Genomic DNA, 24,786 nt, shown 5'->3' on the forward strand with positions numbered 1-24,786 from the left:
ACAATATTGCTGTCTCTGTGTACAGTGTTCTCTTGGTTCTGCTCTCTTTCCTATACATCAGTTCATGCAAGTCTTTCTAGGCCTTTGTGAAATCATCCTCTTTGTCATTTCTTATAGCACAATAATAATCCATCACCATCACAGCTTGTTTATCCATTCCCCACTTGATGGGCATTCCTTTGATTTCTAATTCTTAGCCACCACAAAAAGAGCTGATATAAATATTTTTGTGCAAATAGGTATTTTTCTCTTTTTGTGCTCCCAATTTCTAATTCACCCCCTCCCTGTTTTGTATTTGTTATGCATGTTTACATGTGTGCATGTTTGCTTCCCTGTGATTTAATCTGTTTCATGAAAGGAAGAATTGATTCATTTGTTTTGTCTTTGTATCTATCAGCTGGCAGACTTTTTGATAACACAGTAGGTGTTTAATAAATGATTGTATATTACATGACTCTTTTGTCCCCTTGACATCTCTTCTTTTTTAATTTTCTGTATTTTAGTGAACACTTGGCAATAATAATTACTTCTTTGGAACTGATTCCTAAATCTGGAGGCTATATATGTACTAGATGTATTGGAACACTGTACTAAATGTATTGGCATGCTGATTTCTACCTTTGAGTTTTCAGATGATTGCTAGGTATTTCAACCTTGATGTTTTGCCTGAATTACATAAATTAGCATATCCAAGTTGGATTTCATCTCTACACCCACACCCCCTTTCATAAAAAAGAAAAAGAAAACTTGCCTCTCTTCTTCCCATTCTCTTGAGGATACTACTGTATTCCTTGTATCTAGTTATTTTTCACTCTTCTGATTTCTTATATCCATTCAGTTGTTATATCCTTTTGATTCTGCTTTCATAATAATCATTTTATTTATCCCACTTCCTTTTTCATTGCTCATTATCTCTCACCTGGATTATAGTAATAATATTATTTGTCTTTTCCTTTTTGTCTCACTTCTCTCCACTTCTCTTTCTTTTACATAGCTTCTAGAATATGTGATGTCACTTCCCTCCTCCCAATTGCTTTGTAGCATATTACATATAAGCTCCTTAGCCTTGGATTTAATGTCCTCCACAATCTTAGCTAAATAATTTAGAGCTTTGAAATTTAATTTTATGGTTTTTGACTTCTCTTCCACTTGCAATTCACCTATTTATTTATTCACTTGTTTATCTATCATCTATGTATGTATCTATCATCTATCTATCTGTCCGGCAGGGCAGTGAGGGTTAAGTGACTTGCCCAAGGTCACACAGCTGGTAAGTGTAAAGTGTCTTAGGCTGGATTCAAACTCAGGTACTCCTGAATCCAAGGCCAGTGCGTTATCCACTGCCCCACCTAGCTGCCCCCTCACTTGCAATTTAAAAAAAACTCAGAGAATTATTCTGTCTTCATTACAATTTATGCTCCCTTCACTGATCCCTAGTATCCTGGTCTGTTTCTCTCCCTCACAGTTCATTTTGAATGCCTCACTATTTTAATAATACTGAGATTTAACATTTATATAGCACAAGTGTTTTGCAAATATCATCTCATTTGATCCTCACAATAGCCCTTAGGGAATCTACTTTACCTTTTTTAGTTGTTGTGAATATTGTATTACAGGTTCTGCTTAATTTACTTTGCACTTAAGCCTTTCTTTGTTTATTACAGCACAAAATTTTATTACAATATGAATTGCATTTGTGAACCAAATCTCATTTTGTCCCCTTTTTAGTCTGTGGGTATTTAATTTCCAATTCTTTGATATTATAGCATCTACTGATGAATAATTTGGTGTCTTTGAGGCCTTTGTTTTTGTCTTTGAGCTCCTGTGGGATCAAAGTATATAAATATTTTAGTCACTTTTCATATAAATGCAGACTTCTTTCCATATTGCTTACTAATTGACAGTTATACCAGTTGTACTTTAAGGGGATCCATTTTGGAAACTTTTTTTTCCCTCCACATTACCTTCTTGTCTTCTTGGTTGCATGAATTTGGTCCATGTAGTAAGCTTTTCAGTTTTTGAGCAAGAGAATTTGTTTTTAGATTTTTCAAACACTGGTTTTATTTATTACTAATTCTTTTTCATGTAATTCCATACCATTAATTCACATTGCAGACCTGGTTTTGTGAGATAAAATTTAGAATTAAGGATAAACTAGGGAAGGACAAAGCAAAGAAAGATAACCTATTTGATAGCTCATTCAACAACTCTAGAGAAGGCAATATGTAGACTAGTTTTATTAATATCAAGTAAAAAATTTAAATGAAATCCAAGGGAAAAGCCTGGAAAAGTTTTATCCAAAAATGGAAATTTAACCATTCATTAAATATGGATTTAAGCTGAAGATACAAGGATAATTCAATAATTGAAAGGCTGTTTTTGACAAAATGCAATACTCATTTATGTTAAAAATCCTAGAAAGCATAGGTTTTTTTCTAACATGATAAAAGAATTATCATTCTTAAACTGAATGCTACCATTATATTCAATGATGAAAGATTAGAGGTTTTTCTAGTAAATATAGCAATTAAAGAAAACCCTTTTGCCTACCATTACTTGACATAATTTTAGAATGCTAGTAATACCAATAAGGCAAGATATTAATTAAATGCATAAAAATTAGCAGAGATAAAACTATCTGTATTTGCCGGTGGCAGTTAACTTAGTTTTTTGTTTTTGTTAGTAAGTGTCAAGTGTCTGAGGCCGGATTTGAACTCAGGTCCTCCTCTGACTCCAGGACTGGTGCTCTATCCACTGCACCACCTAGCTGCCCCCTGGCAGTTCACTTAGGAAATTAATCAGGATAACAGCTCACTAAAGTTACAGGTTATAAATCTAACAAATTAACAGCATTTCTAAATAACAGTAGTACTAGAACTAATAGAAAAGGAAGTCATTCTGGTCAGGGTCTGGCTTAGGCCAATCCCTATAGTTGGGAGATAAAAAGAGAAATGGGTCATTGAACAGTAATTTTACGTGACTATTATTAGGTAAAGGCTATTCAACAAGGATATGCTTTGAGAATAACTTGAGCTGATTAAGCTGAATAAAGTATCCTTCCTGGGTTGTCCCTCATGTTCCAGTAGTCATGTGCACTTGAGTGTACTGTTCTTGGCTCTTTTTTACTTGGGCAACCAGAAAGTGATATTAATTGCTTCAGATTTTGTCCTCTGAACAAAACATAAAGTTTTGTTTTGTTTTGTTTTTTATTACCCCTTAAGCCTAAACTAGATTAATTGATATTGAGATTCTCTTACTGGACAAACAGTCCCATGTAAAATAATTAGAAAAGACATAAAATATGTGGTAGTTCATTTACTAAAGCACATTCAGTATGTGTATTGATAGAATAGCTTTAATAATTGACAATTCACTACATATTGCTTCGTCACAGTGATATAATAAAAATATAATCTGTAGTATCATCATTTTTATCAAGCTGGTATAACAACAACATTCATTTGCAGAAAGAAAAGGTCTAGAAATAATGAGAGATAAAAGAAATAAAAGTGGAGAAAGTGTACAGACCTGTGACCCATGGTGCATTGGTAAACCAGTTTTCAATTATCTATGCTTATTAGGGCTGTTGGTATCCTGGTAAGACTTACAAACTTAACAATACATGCATCCAGACTTTATTGACTTTTCCAGGAATACAAATATCAAGTCTTCTAGAAACAAATTAGTAACCTGATTCTTTTTTTTTTCCTTTTTTCTTTTTTTGGGGGTGAGGCAATTGAAGTTAAATGACTTTCCCAGGGTTACATAGCTAGTAAGTGTCAAGTGTCTGAGGCTGGGTTTGAACTCAGATCCTCCTGACTCCAGAGCCAGTGCTCTATCCACTGTGCCACCTAGCTGCCCCAGTAACCTGATCCTTAAAGATGCTGCTGTGCATAGCTTTCTTGTTATTTTTTTTATTTTTTATTTTTAGTGAGGCAATTGGGGTTAAGTGACTTGCCCAAGGTCACACAGCTAGTGTTAAGTGTCTGAGGCCGGATTTGAACCCAGGTACTCCTGACTCCAGGGCTGGTGCTCTATCCAGTTTTGAGTTCCAACTTCTATCCCTCCCTCCTCCCTGAGGTGCAAAATAATCAGATATAGATTATACATGTGCAATTATAAGCATATTTTTTGCTGGTGCTCATGATTGGGTTTTCTGTCTATGTCTGACTGTGTTCTCCTCTATCAGTCAGTATTACTTTTTGTAAAAATGAGATGTTTACATTTCCAAGTGCTGAGAATACAAGAGTCTGTTCTAGTCAACATCTCAGGAGCAGATTGTGATAGTTGGGTTTGTTTTGTTTTTGGTTTTGGCTAAGGATATTTAAAAGTTACAAGTAATATCTGATTAGTGGTTGATTACTTAAGCTTACAATAAAGGAAACTATCAGTTAAAGCTAATGTCATTATAGGTATTTGTCAAATTAGTTGTTCATCTAAATTGGGGGATATATTCATCATTGCCAAATTATATCACTGCACTTATTACAGAAAAACCTCTCCTTCCACCACCACGGGCATTTTATAAATGAAGAGCTAAGTTATATAGTGGGATTTGAGTGCAGACTCTCTAATTCACATCTAGCACTTTTCCCATGAACTGATGATTCTGTTTTCTTTTGCCTCCCTTCCTAGAGCTGAAAGGGGTATCTTCTCTCTCTGACCTCTCTTTAATATGGTAATAGTGAATAAATTGTCGTTTCTGTGTTTTAAACATGTTTCTTTTATTTTTTCCTGATATTTTGATAAAAGTTCAAATGTATAAACTTCAGAATTACTTCATTATAACATTGCATTACTCTAATTTTTTGTCTTCTAGGATGGAACAAAATTTACATCTATTGGAGCTTTGTACTCTGAGCTTTTGGCAGTGAGCAATAAAGGGGAGCTCTATCAGTGGAAATGGAGTGAATCAGAGCCTTACAGAAATGCACAGGTATTTTACCTCTTCAAATTTTGCTTCAGTTAGCTCTACAGATCAGCTTACAAATTAGTAATCATTTTTCTTATGCTTTCAAAGAATCCTTCATTACATCATCCACGAGCAACATTTTTGGGGTTAACCAATGAAAAGATAGTCCTCCTTTCTGCAAATAGTATCAGAGCAACGGTAGCTACAGATAATAACAAGGTATGAAAGAAACACTTCACATTGCTGTTGATTTCATAATTAAATTCTCAATTTTCTTATCTCTTTTTTCATCAGAAATGAGTTAAAAGTTCACTTTTCCTTAATAAGTTTATGTTGGCAAAAATTAGATGGGATTCTAATAACAGTTAATTTAATTGTTTATCTGGTTTATCTTTGGACTATTTAACATTTCTAGTAACAAATGTTTGAATTTCTGGTATGTAAAAAAAATGTAAAAAAAAACCCCTTATTTCTTTCTGCTTACATAATGGAAGAATTGCAATATAACTGTTTTGCAGCATTTAACTCACAACCATTATAGAACTTCAATTATTCTTGTTCTTTCTGTGTCTGAATCCAGTGTGGTAGGTCATGGATGTTTATGAGAAACTCCTTTGTGCAAATTGTTTTTATCTAAACAATCAATATTTGTTATTTAGGTTGCTACATGGGTGGATGAAACCTTAAGTTCTGTTGCTTCTAAGCTAGAGCATACTGCACAAACTTACTCCGAGCTTCAGGGAGAACGGATAGTTTCATTACACTGTTGTGCTCTTTACACCTGTGCTCAACTAGAGAATAATCTGTATTGGTGGTAAGTAAAAAGATGAAGTTATGGTGTTAGGAAATGTCACACCTGAAATTTTACATATTTTGCAGCCCTTTGGGGAAAGGTAAGTTGTCACTTAGCAAAACAGTAACAACAAAAAAGCCAATAGCATTTCCCATACTTACTAATATTATTAATAACTTATCAATAATATTAATTTTAAAATTAAAAATAAAAATAATTTTAAAATTCTTTTCCATTAATAACTTGTAATAATATTGATCCTTATTAATATTAATAAGGGATTTTTGATAATTTCGTTGCTAGTTGTCAAAGAGCACGAAATAGTAATCAATTAAAAATACATACTTAAACATTTTTTTGGTGCCTGATAATTTTTTTTTTCAGATTTAAACTGAAACCCCCCCAGCAATTTGCTTTTGATTATTGCTAGAAAAGGGAGAACATATTTAAGGGGATCAGATGGCCAGACATTACTGGTTTATAAAACAACTGTCAGTATAATAGGTTACTCTTACAAATTTTTCCCTACAGTACCTGTAATATGATATACAAAATTATTAAAATGCTTGTGACTTTTTTCACATTTTTTCTTGTGCTGCAGATTTTTCCTAAATTCAGTTAGGGTTCTTCTTTCTAATTTCACTAGTACTCTCAGTGTCAGTATTATTTAGTCCCCCGAGTGGTCTTTCAGTTAGCTGAAAGCCCAACTTTGTTTTTGATTCTTCTTTATTCATTATTTTCATCTAACCAGAAATCAGATACTGTTAATCTCACTTATCCATTCTTGTTTCTTTTTTGGGGGTGAGGCAATAAGGGTTAAGTGACTTGCCCAGGGTCACACAGCTAGCAAGTGTCAAGTGTTTGAGGCAGGATTTGGACTCAGGTCCTCCCGAATCCAGGGCTGGTGCTTTATCCACTGTGCCACTTAGCTGCCCTTATTTATCCCTACTTAACTCTGTCATCCCTAGCCTTGGTTTATATGTGTTTGAAGTATTGTATTATCTTTTTCATTAGTCTTCTTGCCTCCAACCTTGCTTCTCCCCAAATCTGTTCTTCACCCTGTTGCCAAACTATTCTAACCTATGAATAGATTAGATATGTGGTTGAAACCCCTTAACTTGGCATTTAGAATCCATAATGTCTTCTTACCAAAGTTGTGATAACATATCGCACTTTAAACAGTGACTAAATTGGACAATCTGCCACTTCCACTATATTCCCTGTGAGTTTTCTTTTCTGTGGTTAAGCTGTTTTCCATGCCTAGAATACTCCAATACCTTTGTACATATTCTTTTTTTTTTTTTTTTAAGTGAGGCAATTGGGGTTAAGTGACTTGCCTAGGGTCACAGTTAGTAAGTGTTAAGTGTCTGAGGCCGGATTTGAACTCAGGTACTCCTGACTCCTGGGCCGGTGCTCTATCCACTGCGCCATCTAGCTGCCCCTGTACACATTCTTTAAAGGCTCTTTCATGCTTATCCTACTGCCCTTTCACTTGGGATTGACTATGCCTCCCTACTGTCTTTACGAATTATTGTGTATCATTCTTGTGCCAGATTTTCCTTCTCACCTTTTACAGTTAGTAAGCTCCTAGAGCTCCCAGAGGATAAGAGAGAACCTTGGTGTTGGCTACAATATTTTGAATACTGCTTTGTAAAGAAAAGCTTGGCAGATACTGATTGAATGATTTTTTGGTCAAGCTAGAAAATGCCTTTATGATACAGGGACAGCCAAGGCGTCTTTACTTTTTTTGTGTTATGTGTGAGATTGGCCAGCTCTTCGGGCAGCAGCAGGCGCGGTCTCCTCCCCAAAAGGGCAGTCCTTCAAAAGCCGCTTCAGTAGCATGCGCTCAACTCTCAAATGATTAAGCTAAAACTTTACCACATATGGATCCTTATGGCATTATGTTGAATACTATGCACCCTTTCTCAGCAAAATGTTTTCAAATGCATGAAATAAAATTCATAGGATCAAAGGAAATAAAATATAATGAAATACTATTTAAAATACTTTTAGAAATAAGTTTTAAGCTTAATTGTAAGTTCTTCATCTACTGACAGAGGGTTATGAACCCTTTTTCTAAGTTTAATTGTGAGTACACAATTGTAATATAAACGAATAACAAGGATTAATGAAAAAGGTTTGGTTGAGGAGCCAAGGTAGTTCTTAAGTTTATCATTGAGTTACAGTAAAAATTAAATTGCATATTTTAAGTTCTCTAAACACCTGAGGTCTAACTAGTATTTAGCATGAGATAGATTTGAAGTGATTTAAGGATTGTACTCAAATTTTTGTCAACATTTTATTTTATTTTAGAGTACATACATTATTTCAGTCTTTTAAAATCATTGAGATTTCTAAAGTAGACCTGCTTTGAGGTTAATGACAAGTATTAAACTGTTAACTCTCTAGAAGGTTTATAGGTGATAAAATAAAGCATATATTATTTCCCCTTTGTAACATCAAACAGTTTGAAGCTGTGATTTTGGGATTGGTCATTTTTAACAATGAATGAATTTAAGCAACTTTGATTAGAGATATGGTCCAACTATTCTTTTCCATGTCTGCTACAAAAAGCAAGCTGTGCTTTATCATATATCATTTTTTAAATTTCCAGAAAATATCAGATTATCAGTTAATGAAGATAATTTAACTGTACTGGCAGTGGATAAATGTACATAGAATGTGCACAGAAATGTGAAGATTTGTATGGCCCAGGAGCTAATACTGGTTTTTACATTTTAAAATAAAGTATTAAAATTTTATTCCAGTCTCTCTTCTTAATGTCCATTTGATTCTAAAATTCTTGTAATAAAGTATTTAAAATTACCCCTCCCTGATCCATAGCATTGCTTTAAGACTAGCATGTTAAAGTAACGGAATGCCGTGAGAAAAGGGTTTTAGCTTCTCATTTTGTCTGGTGTATGTATTTTGTTCTAGGGGCGTGGTCCCTTTTAGTCAGAGGAAGAAGATGTTAGAAAAAGCAAGGGCAAAAAATAAAAAACCGAAGTCCAGTGCCGGCATCTCTTCAATGCCCAATATCACAGTTGGCACCCAGGTAAGTGTTGAGCCTGTGTTTGATAGAAAAAAACCTCTTTTTAAAAACTGCTTTCTTCACAATATTTTTAAACAATTTAGTCATAAAATCAAATACTTACTGAAGGTTAACCTCAATTGGCAGGTGCAGTTATTTGTCCTTTTTAGTAAAACTATATCTTATTCAGGAAGACCTGAATAAATCCTTCTTCGATACATTCTTTTACTATTTGACAAGTTACCCAACCTCATTCAGCCTCAGTTTCCTTATCTGAAAAATGGAGATAACACCTACTTCACAAGTTTTTTATTAGGATCAAATGAGATAACATGTAAAATGTTTTGCAAACCTTAAGGTACTATATGAATGTTATTCTATTCAGCATTCTAGCAGATTACTTGGAAAGTGTGCTTGAAACTTCTTGGATTTACTTTTTACAATGTTTGCCGTGGTTGAAAATGGGATAGTTCTAGGGAATAGTTGGAATAAGAAAGACTTGCTTTAGAAAATATATGGATTATTTTGAAGTTACTCAATAAACTTTGCATTGGTAGCTACTCAACCTCAGTGTGAGCTCTGGTCAATACCTGTTTTTTAGGGGGGAGGTAGGATGAGAGAGGAAGAAAGCTGCCACACCAAAGAATTAATGACTTTCCCAAATTTGAATATTATTTAAAATACAGAAATATACAACCTTACATAAGCTAAAAATCCCAGATCCTATATGCAATTCCTACTTAGGCTAGTGCTGACTAAAATAAAATTTATAAAATTTACCTCAGACTACCTAATTTGTATCTTTTGTCTAATTATGTGCTACAAGCAAATGTTGGGCTATCAACCAGATGATCCATAAGGTTCTTTTTAGCTTTTTAAGTTTTGTATTTAATCTTTCTGACAGAAGCTTTCTTCATTGTTCAATTTTACTGTTATGTAGTGCAGTACTCTTATTTTTTGCCTGTTGTTTATACAGAAAATCTCTTGGCAATACTGGATATCTCTGGTCTTACACATTAGTCTCACTGATTTTTGCTCCTGGTTTATGTGCAGAATATACCAGTTCCATGCTATGCCCATGACTCTAGACATTGCTCTGTCCCCTATGCCAGCTTACTGGCATTGTTGTCTATGATATCTTTTATCAAAAATTGCTTTTTTTTTTTTTTTTTTGATTTGTCTAAGATCATGATCACTACCCCCTTTCTTTTTTTATTTCATTTGAAACATGGAGATTCTGTTCCATCTCCTTATTTTAATTCTATGTGTGTCTGTTTCAAGTGTGTCTCTTACTAACAGTGTTATTTCTATAGGTGAGGTCATCCCATTTGCTTTATGAGTGAGCTCATCCCATTCACATTCATAGTTATGATTACTATCTGTATTTCCCTTCATCCTACTTTCTTCTGTTCCTCCTCTCTCTTTATCCTGTCCCTCCTCAAAAGTTTGTTTTTCTTCTGACCGGTATCTCTTTTTATCTTTATCTGCCCTCTCTTTCTCTTTCTCTTATCCCCTCTACACTTCCGTTTTTGAACCTATTCATTCAATTGAGAGAGTGAGGTTCAAACATTGCCTACCCTCATTTCTCCCTCCACTGTAAAAGCTCTTCTGTGCATGCCTCTTTAATGTGCTATAATTTTCACTATTCTCTACCTTCCTCTTTCTCCTAGTACATTCCTCTTTCTCACCCCTTCATTTTATTTCAGGTAATCCCAGCAAAATTGACTCCACCCCATGCCCTCTCTCTATGTAGACTTAGTCCTCAGGAATTACTTGTATTATCTTCCCATATAACAATGTAAACAGTTTCACTTTATTGAATCTCTTTTGATTGGGTTTGTCAAGTCAAGTAAGTTTTGTTTTTTTTTTTGAGGATGGAGGGAATACAGGAAAGTTTATAGACAACAAGGAAGCAGACAGTAGATGGAGAAGATGAAGATTAGTGAGAGAATGGTAGCATGATAGGAGAATTTGATGCAGAAGATGAGATAGAATGGGATCACTTGTTCATTTAGAGAGTTTTGCTTTGTCAAAGTGAAATGCGAACCTCTTGTGAAAACAGGGGTGGAGGAGATTGTGACTGAAGGCATCTTAGTGATATAAGGTGAAGGGGAGGGGAGAAGGAAGTGTGAGACAAAGTCTTGAGGTAAGTGGCTGGGAGGAGGGACTGCCATGGGAGGCTTGAGGAAGGATAAAAAGGTTTGGAATAGCTTCTGAGGTTATTGTAGTGGTGAATCAGGTGTGTGGGCAATGATTGTCTTCCTTCAGTGAGGACACAGTTAAGGAGATGTGACATGAATTTATAGAGGACACGGATATTCTCTTGCTCCATTCAGCAGTGTTTAAATAGGAGCAAAACAGAGATGTAATCCAAGGTTGAGGATAAATGTATAGAAGAAAGAGGCAAAGTATTATAGTGTGGCATTGAGATGTTTCATTAAGCAGTCTCTAAGGAGGTTTGGGTATGTCTGTAGAGAAATGTTGATCCGGAAAAGAACGGAAGGATATAGGATTTAAGGGACATAAGGAGGATAAAAAAGGAGATCATCATAAGGCAGAAAGAAAGATACTTGGATTAGACATTATAATCAGAGAAAGGAATTAACTAATTCATATGGAAGTGGAACACTGTGGAACACTATGGGTGCTGACTACACCAAAAGTATGATCATATCGTTATGTAGGTTAAAATATAGCGTAGAAAGAAGCAAGTCAGTTATCTGAAATGAGTAGATTGAGAAATTAGGGTGTTGGTGTTTGATGGAATATTTATATGTGTGTTGAAGTGTTCTATTATAGCAGGAGTTAGAGAAAAAAGACTTTGAGCCAGGCACTGAATTAGTTGAGAACAGGAAGAAGGAACCTTCAGGCTGACAGATAACAGCTACTAGAATTTTGATTGGGTGATAAAAATGATGGATTTAATGAACTTCAGTGGAGGAGAGTTTATTAGATGATGGCTATAGAGGGAGTTTCTGGAAGTGGCACTGCAGAATCAAGGAATATGCCAACTCTTCACAACCAGTAAACCAGGTGGTTTGAATGATAGTACAATATGTACAATAATAGGTGCTGAGGAATGACATTTTTTTAAGGCAGGTCTCAGTGAATGTGAAAGAAAGTGGGAAAGGAAAAAGTTTTAAGATGAAAGCAAGTTTATCTAAGGAGCAAGCATTCCAGAGAGACCGTTGAGGAATGATTTTAGGCAGAGTATCATTGTCTGTTTGGGGGAGGTGGGTGATTAGACTGTTCAGGGCCTTTCCTCTATCTAACCTTGTATTAGGTGGAGATGTTGAAAACTGAGGCCACAGAGAACCATCTGACAGCATGGTACAGTAGGCAAAGGTATAGGCAGAGTGAGTTTGAATCTGAGGCATGATCTGCCTAGTCAAGATCTGAGGAAAGCTTCTAGTGTATTCATTAATGTCCTACGACAGGCATGGGCAGCTTGTATTCAGACCTGAAATACAGCAACTTGGGAATTATTGATAGTGAAAGGGCCACTTGCTGGCTGCCCTGGACAAGGAATAATGAAACGTTCCCTGGGAAGTCTCAGGAGCAAATGACTACAAGTGTGTGAACTGAATTTGAGGTTAACACGTGGCTACTGGGGAAATCCTAGGAGTGAAGGGCAATAGGCAGGCAAGCATGTTGAATAGGGTGAATTCCCAGCAGCCTGTGACAGACTCCCTGGGAATTGGCTCTGAGGGGCTAATGACTTGGATTCAGGACTGACATAAAATTCCCTTTCTGAGACTGCACGTCAAACAGAATGAATTATGCAGCATTTTGCTATTCCCTGGAGTTATTATAAATACAGTGAATGAAACAATCCTTTCTCCCAAGGAGTCTCCCATGTGCCCATATTCTTTTGGTAAGGAAAATTTTCTGTATTATTGAAGTCACAGGTTTAATGCTTGTCTCTATTGTGCCCCTCTCCTCTCAAGAAATTGACACATACTCCCCTTTGACATTTATATAACCTTTTTTGCTAACTCACAGTGATGCTGGGAAATATTATTGTCCCCATTAATAGAATCAAGAAAACTCAAGAAGGGTTAGTTAGTAGCTGTTAAAAAGTCCAAGATGTGAAAAAGCCAAAGAGAGAACATATATTTATCTCGTATCTAAATGAGTCATAATTTAAAAAATTGTATTGCTTGCTTCTCTGGTATTTTTCATATTTTTTTATCTCCCCATGCATGTTCTTTTTAAAAAAAAAAGTTAGATGAATACTGTTACCTTCTTTTGAAAAAAAAAATTACTTGTTAATGGACCGCAATACTGAGGCTGATGTAAAGACCACTTCACTTACTTAATTTTCTCACCCATATAATTTTACTTATGGAGTTCTTTAAATTTATTCCTTTTTCTTGTTATTTGTTTCATGTTCTCTTGATTTGGTAAGCTTGGAAAGGGATGCTTGATTAATAGCATTCCTCTAATTAATATCTTGATATTTAGATAATAATTTTCTTTTGTCAGGTTTGCTTAAGAAATAATCCTCTCTATCATGCTGGAGCAGTTGCTTTTTCCATTAGTGCTGGAATTCCTAAAGTTGGTGTATTAATGGAGTCAGTTTGGAATATGAATGACAGTTGTAGATTCCAACTTCGCTCACCTGAAAGCTTGAAAAACATGGAGAAAGCTAGCAAAACTACTGAAGCTAAGTAAGTACATTTAATGAAATGTTAATTTAAAAAACTTTTTTTAAAAATTCAGATCCTTGTAAGGAACTGCAACAACTTTCCATCGTGGACACTTGAAAAGATCCTATGAAAATCTTTTTTCTTCAAAAATGTAAATTCTTTTTTTTTTTAACCTAAAATTTTTATTTTGTGTCTATTCAATTTTACAACAAGTATATTTATAAACATGCACACAGCAATGGCAACTTATCAAATTTATCTCTCCTTCTGATCCTTAGGATTCTCTACATTGACATATCTACATATTCTTGCACCAACATTAGGTGAAGTTCTTTCGCCTAATTTAGGCCTTACTGAATTCTTTATATCTTTTAAAAAATATTCTTTTAAATCTCCCCCCTCATAGTCTTAACATTATTATTTTAAATTTTTATTCATTTTGAACTTAAATACAAAAATCCTCCCATCCCCCGGTCAAAGAACATTTCCATGTACATGGCACAACATAAAAAGAGGATTCAATATAAAGTCATTCGTTCCCATTTCACCTAGACTTCTAATTATTTCTACCACTCTCGGTTCATTTTGAGATGATGTTTGTGGGGGAGATTTGGAAAGCCTGGCATTTTCTGTCTTACTCTGCCATTTTCCCTTCTTAAGATATCTAGAGCACAGATGATAACTTAAAATTTGTAAGACTCTTTGCTTCTAAGTTTGTGTTCTTTTTTTCCCCCTTTGTGGGGGAAATATGGGTACCTAATGATGGAAAAATAGGCTGCTTGACACATCTATCCCTCATTCTGAGGATTCCCTCTTCAAATATAGAAGATATTGAAGAAAACTTAAAAGATTCTGAAACTTTAGCATCCCTACTCCCCAGTTTCTCTATATTTTAGATTTTTAAAAAACATATATTTTAACTATGTAACAACTGACATTAATAAATAATAGTAAATACTAGTTTCTCTTCCCCCCCCCCTTTTTTTTTTCTGGGGCAATGGGGGTTAAGTGACTTGCCCAGGGTCACACAGCTAGTAAGTGTCAAGTGTCTAAGGCCAGATTTTAACTCAGGTCCTCCTGAATCCAGGGCCAGTGCTTTATCCACTGCGCCACCTAGCTGTCCCCTAAATACTAGTTTCTTTAGGAATTTTTCAAATAAACCTGAAAATCTGAGGTAGTTGTGGTCATCTATAGCTAGAATCTTTAAAGTTGACTTGAAAAAGGACAAAGTTCTATATCTTATTTTTGCTTTGTTTTGTTAACTCTAATAAAAAAGCAGTTAAGTTGAAAAATAAAATAGTAATTTTTAACCAGGTTTTTATATTCTACCTGGGTTTTATATTGTTACTTTCTTGTAGAAGTGTCATTACTCAGCATTGCCATACCACCATCATCATAAGGTAGTGTTTCACAGTGGTTCAGCTACATGCATTTATTTTTTTATGTATTCTAAACCTTTGTTGTTAATTATTTTGTTTTATTCTAACATTGAAGAAAAATGTTATCAATAGCTATATAGTTTTAAATCCATACATTTACCTTACTTTGGGATTTGGCCATGTTCAGGGCTCATTTCATTATACTTTTCAAGAGAACTGGACCTCCTTGCTTATTCTTAGCTTGAGAGATATCAAAATGATTTGTTTCATTTTTTCTGCTGGTACTCAACATTATTAATTTAATGTTTATGATTATGAAGTCTTGGACCATGTAAGCTTCTAGAATATAGTTCTAGATGATTAGAATTGTTCACAGAATGAATTACTAGCCTCATTTCTGTTTTCTAATGTTATTAGATGACTTACCTTTTTTCTAGCTAAAAAACTGATTTATGGCATTTCTTTGCTCATAAAAATGGTCATTAAATAAACTTTTATCTGAAGTAGATAGTTGACCACCAATTTGAGTTAACCAACTTGAATGGAATTCTTAAAACTTCAGTTATAGATGATTCAGTTCAATTTTATTTCTTAATCCACTCCAGTGTCGCATTGCATCACTTAATGCCATAGAACTCTTTTGGCCTATTTAGTAATCTCTTAGTAGACATCACTTGGACCTATTTGGACATGGTGTCTGAATGGTAGATTCTAACTCTTGAGCGTCTAAGTTCTGTGTTCTTGGTGCATAGATTCGTTTTCCTGAGTTCAGATCTGGCCTCAAACACTTGTCAGCTGTGTGACCCTGGGTAAGTTACTTAACCCTGTTTGCTTTAGCTTGTGTGCCAAGTGAACTGGAGAAGGAAATGGCAAACCACTCCAGTGTCTTTGCCAAGAAAACCCCAAATTGGGTCACCAAGAATAAGATGACTGAACAACAACAAATGTTTCATTAGTGGAATTCTTTACCTTAACTGAACCCCTGAAGTAGTTATGAATTTAATGTACTGTTTTCTTGGATACTACATATGTGGGATAGTTGATTTTCTTTCTTTTTAAATGAAGGAAATATACTAAATAGCATGTGAAAATTATGTGTATTGGTAAAATGTTCTTGGTCTATATTTTGGTACCTAGTGTTCTGGGTTTTTGATTTATTCTCATAAGTACCAGTTTTTCACTAAAAATTCATGTAGATTTTAAATATTTCTAAGTTTAAATAAGCATGGATTACCACAAAAGCCATTTTACCAAGTTTTAGTGTTGTATTTTTTCCAATACCTCTTTTCTTAACTGAGAGGTAAAATCTTATTTTGAATTTCAGACCTGAAAGTAAACAGGAGCCTGTGAAAACTGAAATGGGTCCTCCACCGTCTCCAGCTTCCACATGTAGTGATGCATCTTCAATTGCAAGCAGTGCATCAATGCCATATAGTAAGTTATATAGCTGGTATAAATTGTTTAAAATAAGTTTGTTTTTATGAAGCTGTAGCATAGGTTTTAAAATACCACTGTAATATTTTTACTGGTATAAATACAATTTACATACTGAATCTGAAAGGAAGAAAAAGTTTTGTAGTTATGACAGTACCCTTATCTTCTTGGACTGTCCTGATATTCCCAGGATAATGTTAGTCATAAGTTAAATTGAATTAGTACCTAAATAACATCATGCTTCACAGACAAAAAAACCGTGGTTGTTAGGTGTTCAAAAGGAATACCAATCATGGGAACTCTTGGTCATATTTTTCAGTGCTTATGACAAGTAAAAGTAAAAAAGACCTTGATGAAGGTGATTACAATTTGTGCTTCATCATCCTTTGCTGAAAATGAAGAACTAGAGAAATTCTAAGAACGTGATAAGGGTCTGCAGTCCAAGTTAGCAAAAACCATGCCTTTGAGTCAGAAGACCTGGGATCAAATCCCATATCTGACACTTACTTGCTGTGTGACCTTAGGCAGCTTTGCTTCTCCATCCAGGTCTTCATTATCTTTATCTGTAAAACGAAGGGCTTGGTCTAGAGGCTTCTTAAATCACTCAAGCTCCATATCTATGATCTTGGCTTGCCTACATGCTGGCTGTGTGACCCTTGGCAAATCACTTAACCTTTCTGTGTCTCAGATTTCTCTTCTGTAAAATGTTAATCACCTCTGACATCCCTTTAGTTCTAAAGCTTTCACACTTTGTCATCAGTAGCACAAAGGGTATATTCAGTTTAAGAGGCATCATTGTATAGCCTATTCCAGGCTAAGTTTCTGGTCTTAAACTATTCTATTCAATTAATTTTCAAGTACTTATACAAGTTCCTCACACATATCACCCCTGTACAAGTTGTCTATTGTGTCTGGAATGGACTTAATCCTTCACCATAACCTCTTAAAATCCCTAGTGTCCTTTAGAGTTCAACTCAAATGTCACCTTTTCTGATTCCCCCTAGCTTTTAGTGTCTTCCCACCAAAACCAACTTGTATTTATTTGGCTTGCATAGATTTATATGCTTTTCCTAAGTATCATGTCCCCTAATAAAATATAAATCCATTAATCCCAGATACTCTATATTAATGTTTATTGGATCATAGATTTAAATTAGAAGGGATTTCACAGATTATTTAATTCATCTTCCTAATTTTATTGATTAGAAAATGACATTCAAACGGGAAGTGACCTGTCCATGGGCAGAAGAGCTGAGATTTGACCTTAGGTCCTGTGATTACAAATCTTGGTGTTTTGGGGTTTTTTTAACTGTACCAAAAATGTTATCAGAAAGATCAGCCAGATCAGATTAAATTGGATGCCAAGGACATAGATGGAATATGCACGCTATTCTTAAGAGTAGCACTGGATCATTTAATCACATAGCGAAGGGTTGGGGAGATTAGAAAGATTATTTCTGCTGGGGGAAAAAGTGATTTAAAAAAATCAGTAACTATGAACCTACTTTTTCCCCTCAATGATGAAACCTTGATGGAAAATATAAGAAACGAACCAGCAGGCTTTCAGAAACAGTTTTTCATGCCACATTTTCATAGTCACATAGCTAATAAAAAGAGTGGAAGAATGCTATCTCTCAGTGTTGATGGCTGACAAAAAAAATACTTTGGAGAGTGAAAGGCAACAAGGAGTCTCGCCTGTGTATGTTGAACCTATATAAGATTCTTCCGTGACAGTAATCATCTCTGATGATTAACATCAGATGTGAGGTTTGAAATAGAAAAATAACATTATATCAGGTTCAAATGACGGAATAATTTACCAAAGTATTGTGTAGTTCAAGCATGAAGTTTCAGGCCCCTTTGGTGAGTTTTGTGTTGAAAAGTTTAATCTCCTGAAGATAAAACAGATAATTAGAAAAGTTCTATTGTCCCAACTCCGATTTAGAGTTGTATGTCATAATTTGTTGAATTTATTCATTAACAGAAATATCTGGGACAGTATTTCTGGATAAAAAGTAAGTTGGTTGTAGAATTAAAGAGGAGGAAGAAAGTGGACTGGGTTACATTTGGAAATTATGAAGTGTTTTTAATGAACCAAGCTGCTACCTGTCTCAAAAATTATGTCATGTTGTTTGGTTGTGAATCTTCTAAAACGATAGTCCTTAAAGAACTGAAATTTTAGGTTACTCAAAAAGTAATAGGTGAATAATGGACTTAAGTGGACTTCTCTTATATTCCTTTAAATGACTGATGTTCAAGAAATGGTATAGTGTAAGAGATTTAAGGAAATGCAAGAGGTTGGGCTAGTCATGAATTTCTTTAGAATTTGTAGCTCATTTGTACCTCTCATGTAAAGAAAAGACTAGCTCTAGACTGTTTATGTGCTGGCTAGGAGTTTTTCATAGGTTTGTGGACTTCTGTAGAGAAGTCATGTAGTCCACATAATAAACTGTTAGAAAGTATACATTTTAAAAAATTATTTTTTTCTTTTTACATAAACATTTCTCCCCATTGTACCCAAACATTTTAAAAAGTAAAATCAGCAAAATTGGTCAATAGCATTCATTTAAAATTCTGTCTTACAGTCAAGTAGTTTTTTCAAATTCTGGTTATGGAAGACTTTGGGAAATGGCTTGAAGTGAAACATTTATTACATAGCAAATATGTGGTACAACTATGTATAATTTACCAGAGTTCCCATTTCTTAAATAAATCATACTTAGGTTTTTTGTCCTGTTTCTTTCCTCCAATTTCTTGTAATGCAAATGATTCAAAAATTTTATTGTATCATTCAAATAATTGACAGTTTAGTACAGAGGCTGCTTTTTTTCCTTTTTAACCACATGTCAGTTTATAAAGACATTGTATACAGCAATTCATTGGACTTTTTGCTCTTGGGCACTTCATCTTTTTATACCTTAATGTCTTTTACATAAATGTTATAGGTCGTTTTTCCCCATATTTAGATGAAATCTATAAAATCTCTTTTAAATTTTTTTTTTTTTGGTACTTACCATTTTGTTGTTGTCTAAGAACGACGACGGTCTACTCCTGCTCCAAAAGAAGAGGAGAAGGTGAATGAAGAACAGTGGTCTCTTAGGGAGGTGGTGTTCGTAGAAGACGTGAAGAATGTTCCTGTTGGCAAGGTTTGAAGGACACCTTTGTGCTCTCTTTTTGAGATATCAGGCTTAATCATTTAAAGTTCTGGGATAATATTCTTGACACCATTTCTGGTTGTTGTATAAGCACCTTAAATTTTAAAGGAATTTTTAAAAAAGAGTAATAACATTTAATAACATTTGTTCTATTGTCCTCTACCTCCGTTGGTGTCATTCTATTTACTGATTGAATCTTAGAGTTGCCATGAACCTTCGAATGTATCTAGTTCAATATCTCACCCGTTTTTGGAGGATACTGCATATCCTCCACAGACATCTCCTGAAACTTCTGGTCAGTAATGACCATGCTTCTTTTCTCTGACAATTCTCTAAAATGTAATATTAATTTTAGTTAACTTTTTTCCCCCTTACCGTTTTCCTGAATTTATTGGACTATAAAATTCTATGATGAAAGAAATTCTTTCATATAAACTTTGTATTACTTTCTGAGTCCATGACAGTGTCCTGAACATGCAAGCGCTTGATACATATCTGTTTGGCAAATGAATAACTAAAACTTAGTGCCAAGGAACATGGTACTTCACTCTACTTTTGGATCACTGAAAATTCATCTTTGAACCAGAAATATCCTCTGTATCTCTCTCTCTCTCTCTCTCTCTTTTTGGTGAGGCAATTGGGGTTAAGTGACTTGCCCAGGGTCACACAGCTAGTAAGTGTTAAGTGTCTGAGGCTGGATTTGAACTCAGGTCCTCCTGAATCCAGGGCCAGTGCTCTATCCACTGTGCCACCCAGCTGCCCCTATGTATATATCTGTTATACACTGCACATTGCTACCCATCACTTATTTTTGGAAGAGACCTGTTATACTTCTTGTAAATCTTTTTGCTGGATGTATTTTTGCTCAGTTTTTAACTGTTATTCTTATATCAGTTTAATCTACCTTATATTTATTGATTTATATCTAGATGCTACCAGTCTTGTCACAAATTTTTAAAAATACACCAAATATTGCAGGGGAAGGGTAAAGAGGTGAAGATATACTCAAGACATAAATAAAAGTATAAATCATTCTCTGGAATAAGTAATTTGAGAAATGCTTATTTGTGGTGGCATTGCATGAATATAATAAAGTTACAAATTTAGTGCTATGCCATTCAGTCTCCAATAGACGATATTTTAAACATTAGACAAATAATAACTTCATTTGGATGAGCAAAAGGTCTAGAAAATAATTGGGATGGCAAGCATAGCCCAAAGGACGAGATTATGGTTGTGTTATCGGTCATCATTGGATATTATAAAGCAATAATCATCAGAACTATTTGCTAGTGGATAAATAGTAGAAGAACATTTTAGTTAAGAAATGCCCAGTGAGGGGGCAGCTAGGTGGTGCAGTGGATAAAGCACTGGCCTTGGATTCGGGAGGACCCCAGTTCAAATCCAGCCTCAGACACTTGACACTTAACTAGCTGTGTGACCCTGGGCAAGTCACTTAACCCCCATTGCCCTGAAAAAACAAAAAACAAAAAACAAACAAACAAAGGGAAAAAAAAGAAAGAAAGAAATGCCCAGTGAAAATTTAGTATTTCAAAATGTAATAAATTCAAGAACACAAACTATCTGATAGAAAATGTTGGAAAATGGAAAATAGTGGACCAGAAAATAATTTAGACATGCAAATTATATCATGTATCCCTAAGTTCTAAATAAACATCCTGATATTAAATATCACATTATAAAAATTAAACAGTGGAGAGTACTGTGCTTTGGAATTCTAGCTAGTGAGAAAATTCATAATCTGTCCAGTACATTACTTTTCTTTTTGACTTGCGCAACTGCTCTTCTAGCTGTTCTTCTTACATGGTACTCTCCTTACTTAATACTGGTTTTCCATCATTTTTCGAATGCTTAGTACTATCCTATAACTAACTAGAATCCCATACTTTAAGATTTTCTTTATGGAGCCTTTTCTAGCCCTTACTTGCCAAGCTACTACTGCACCCTCTCCTTAAGCTACTTTGTTTTTATATTTTATTTATTTTGAATATATTTGTATGTGTACTTATTTGCCCTGATAGAATATGAAGTTCTTGAGAAGGACTGTTTGGGTTTTGTATCCCCGGTGCCTCTCCCAGTTTTTGGTATGTAGTAAGCACTTAAAAATGCTTGCTAATTCCTTGACTTAATCCATAGTGGTGAGCATAAAGGAAATTAGACACAATTTTGATTGTATAATTTTAAAAGCTTTTTGCAAAACTTTCATGTAACAAAAATAAAAAGCTAAATTAATAAGTGGGAAATAATCTTTGCATCAAACAGAAAATATTAAGGGACCTGTCCCAGAACATAAGTACGTATTTTGCAAAAGGATTGCCGATTTTCAACAGCTATGTTTGAAATATGCTTTAAATCACTAAATAGAGAATTATAATGGAAACAATTCTGAGTTTTCATTTCCCTCCTTTCATTGGGCAAAGATAGATACAACCATTGTTGGAGGGACTGCAAGCACAGCTACTGATACACTGATATTAGCTGTGAATTATTAATTTTGGAAAACAACTTGGATTTATGTGAATGTCCCCTTTGACTCAGCAAGTCTGTATCCTTGAGAAATAAATGACAGATAGAAAGTTTGTTTTTATGCCAATATAGTCATAGTAGCCCTAGGGGGGATGGAAGGGCAGTTTGGTAATGGTGGAACAAAATGTACTAGGTGATTGTGATAGAATAAATAATGAATATGAGGATTTCAAAGAGACATGGTAAAATTCATATGGAATGATGAAAAGTGAAAGAAACAAACCAGAAAAAGCAACCTACAAAAATGAGTACAATACAAAGAAGATGAAAAGAAAGCTAAAAACTCTGAGTATTTATAATGATCAGTCTTGGCCTTTTTGAACAGATAATGTAACATTCCTCTTTTTCTTCTGCTTAGAGTAGGGAACTTGGAGTATAGAACATGTGTGTGCTACCAGGATTGGGTGTTGAGTTTGATTAATTTATCTTCTTTGACATTTATTGCTAGAGGAATGACTGTATTTGGAAATGACTGATCTAAAAACAAAAGGTTTCAGACAGCTTTATTTTTACAAAAATCTATTGACCATTTGTGGTGTGAAAAGACAAATGAAGAAATTCTCACTTCCTGTAGAAGAGGGGTGGAGAAGTATAATTATAGAATGTTTAATATGCTGTCAGTTTGATTTTGCTTAACTGTTGTTACAAGGAAAGAGTGTATGTGTGAGGAGGATAAAGGGAAATGACCAGTACAAAATTTGAAAAGATTTCAATAAATGTAAAAAAACAAAAGAGGTCTGGCAGCAGTTACTGCCTGTAACTAGGGTAATAACATATTCGACTTTTTGTTTTTGTTTTGTCCTGGTTGCTGTTAGTCTTAACTCTGGACTTCCTATGGAGGGTTTGTAGAATTGTAATCTGTTTCAGGGCAAAACAATAATGCTATTTCTAAAGAAAACCTTTTATTTTCCTAGAAATGCTCTTTTCCCCCCCCTAGAAACTTGAAGCCAACTGTTTAGCTATAGTTTTGAGGCTTATTTAGATATTCAGAGGCATCCAGATGGCTCAGTGGATTGAACTCTGGGTCTGGAATTAGGAAGAACTGATTTGAAATCCATCTTCAGATACTGTGTGGCCCCCTGCAAGTCACTTAACCTCTGTCTTAATCCAAGTAGAGAAAGAAAGGTAAATCACCCCAATATCTTTGCCAAGAAAACCCCATGAACAGTATGGTCCACAGAATCATGAAGAGTTAGACAGAGGTGAACAACAATAACGATTTTTTGTTGTTTTGTCTTTAGTCATGCCTGACTTTTTGTGTGTTCTTGGCTAAAATGAATGATAATTAATTTATTCCCTGGGTATTGCTATTTATACCAAATCTCTGCCAAACACTGAAAGGGAATAGTTATGGCTTTTCCCCTAAAAAGGCTATTAAAGGAAACTAAAAAGATGTAGGCAGTTCTTGCTTTCTTTTCATTTTTGCTTTTCTTACTTTGATACCAATGATCGCTAGACATAAATATCTGCATTGAAGTAATGTAATTTTATTTCGCATTTTGAATGTTTGATTACAGTTGTCAAAACAAGGGTCCCTAGACCTTTTAAGATGAAAAGCAGCTTGCTGTAATGGAGAGGACCCCTGAACTTAGAGGCAATAAAAACCAGAGTTTAAATCCTGCTTCCAACACCGTAGGATGATATGTAAATTACTTTGCCCTCTCAATGTTTAGTTTCTTCATCTCTAAAGCAGGGATGGCAATTCCTGTGATAATTACCTTACATGTAATCTTAGGGCCTTGACTTCGTGATTTTATCTTACTTATCCCGTATAAATCTTGTTCATACCTATTTGCTTATTGGCTCTCACATTAAATTGATAGATCCTTGAAAACAAGGACTTTTTTGCCTTTATTTGTATCCCTAGTGCTTAATATAGTGCCTGGCTTACTAAATGCTTACTGATTTGAGCCAGATTGTTTTGAAGATTAGACTTTGACAGTGAAAAAGTTCTTTCTTAGCTGCCCTTGTTTCAGTTTTGTTGGACTCTTTGTGGCCCCATTTGAGGTTTTCTTGGCAAAGATATTGGATTGAGTTGGCCATTTTCTTCTCCACCTCATTTTGCAGAAGAGGAAATTGAATCAGACAGGGTTAAGTATTTGCCTAATTGTCTACAGCTAGTAAGTGTCTGAGGCCAGATTTAAACTCTGGAAGATGTCTTCCTGACCTCAGGCACAGCACGCTTTTGCCTTTGCCACCTAGCTGCCCCCTACTGTTATTTCAATCTGAACAAAATTTTCTGAAAAGTCTGATAGTAGTGAATGATGGTAGTGGTGGTGGTGGTGGTGGTGGTGGTGGTGGTGATAATAGCAGTAGTAGTAATGACAATAATGTTTAATAGTAATGGTAGCTAACTTTTATATAGTACTATTTTCCAGGATCTCTGCTAGGTGCTATTATCTCATTTTACAGATGCAGAAACTGAGACAAACAAGAGTTAAATGTCTTGCCTGGAATCACAACTATCTGGAGGCTGTATTTTAACTCAGGTCTTCCTGACTCATGCCCCATGCTCTATCCCCTGTACCATCTACCTGACCTTTAGGAAAGGAAGGAGAATGATTATAAAGTTGAAAACCTTTTTTAAAAAATTCTCTGTATCAAGGATCTTAGCTCTAAGTTCATTTATCTTAATTTTATCTGTTTATTTATAGCTTAGTTTTACTCTGCAATGTTACAAGCTACTAAGTACAAAAACATTGCTTTCAGAATAAATTCGTTAGCTCCAAGCTTCTTCATGTTTGAGATTTCATCTTCAAACTGCTGAAATTTCTATAAAATATACTATCTGCTTTTTTGCAGTATTTGTCATTTAATTTAATAAAACTCTCAATCTCTGGGGCAGGGGGAGCCAACCTCTTTGGTTATGATTTTTATATGCTGAAT

The 24,786-nt window shown here is 34.8% G+C and overlaps 1 protein-coding gene across 6 annotated transcripts in view; it reads left to right on the forward strand.

The window, feature by feature from the left end:
* The window catches only part of UBR5 (ubiquitin protein ligase E3 component n-recognin 5), a 162,542-nt gene that overhangs the window by 69,393 nt on the left and 68,363 nt on the right, over positions 1-24,786 (forward strand). For all 6 annotated transcript variants that reach the window (XM_043981253.1, XM_043981267.1, XM_043981273.1 and 3 more), the window contains 7 exons: positions 4,820-4,936; positions 5,021-5,131; positions 5,572-5,726; positions 8,643-8,760; positions 13,222-13,406; positions 16,089-16,198; positions 19,232-19,344. In XM_043981253.1, coding sequence (XP_043837188.1) covers positions 4,820-4,936; positions 5,021-5,131; positions 5,572-5,726; positions 8,643-8,760; positions 13,222-13,406; positions 16,089-16,198; positions 19,232-19,344 — 909 coding nt within the window. The remainder of the gene's footprint in view (positions 1-4,819; positions 4,937-5,020; positions 5,132-5,571; positions 5,727-8,642; positions 8,761-13,221; positions 13,407-16,088; positions 16,199-19,231; positions 19,345-24,786) is intronic.

This window comes from Dromiciops gliroides, chromosome 1, assembly GCF_019393635.1.
Source record: "Dromiciops gliroides isolate mDroGli1 chromosome 1, mDroGli1.pri, whole genome shotgun sequence".
Taxonomy (NCBI): domain Eukaryota; kingdom Metazoa; phylum Chordata; class Mammalia; order Microbiotheria; family Microbiotheriidae; genus Dromiciops; species Dromiciops gliroides.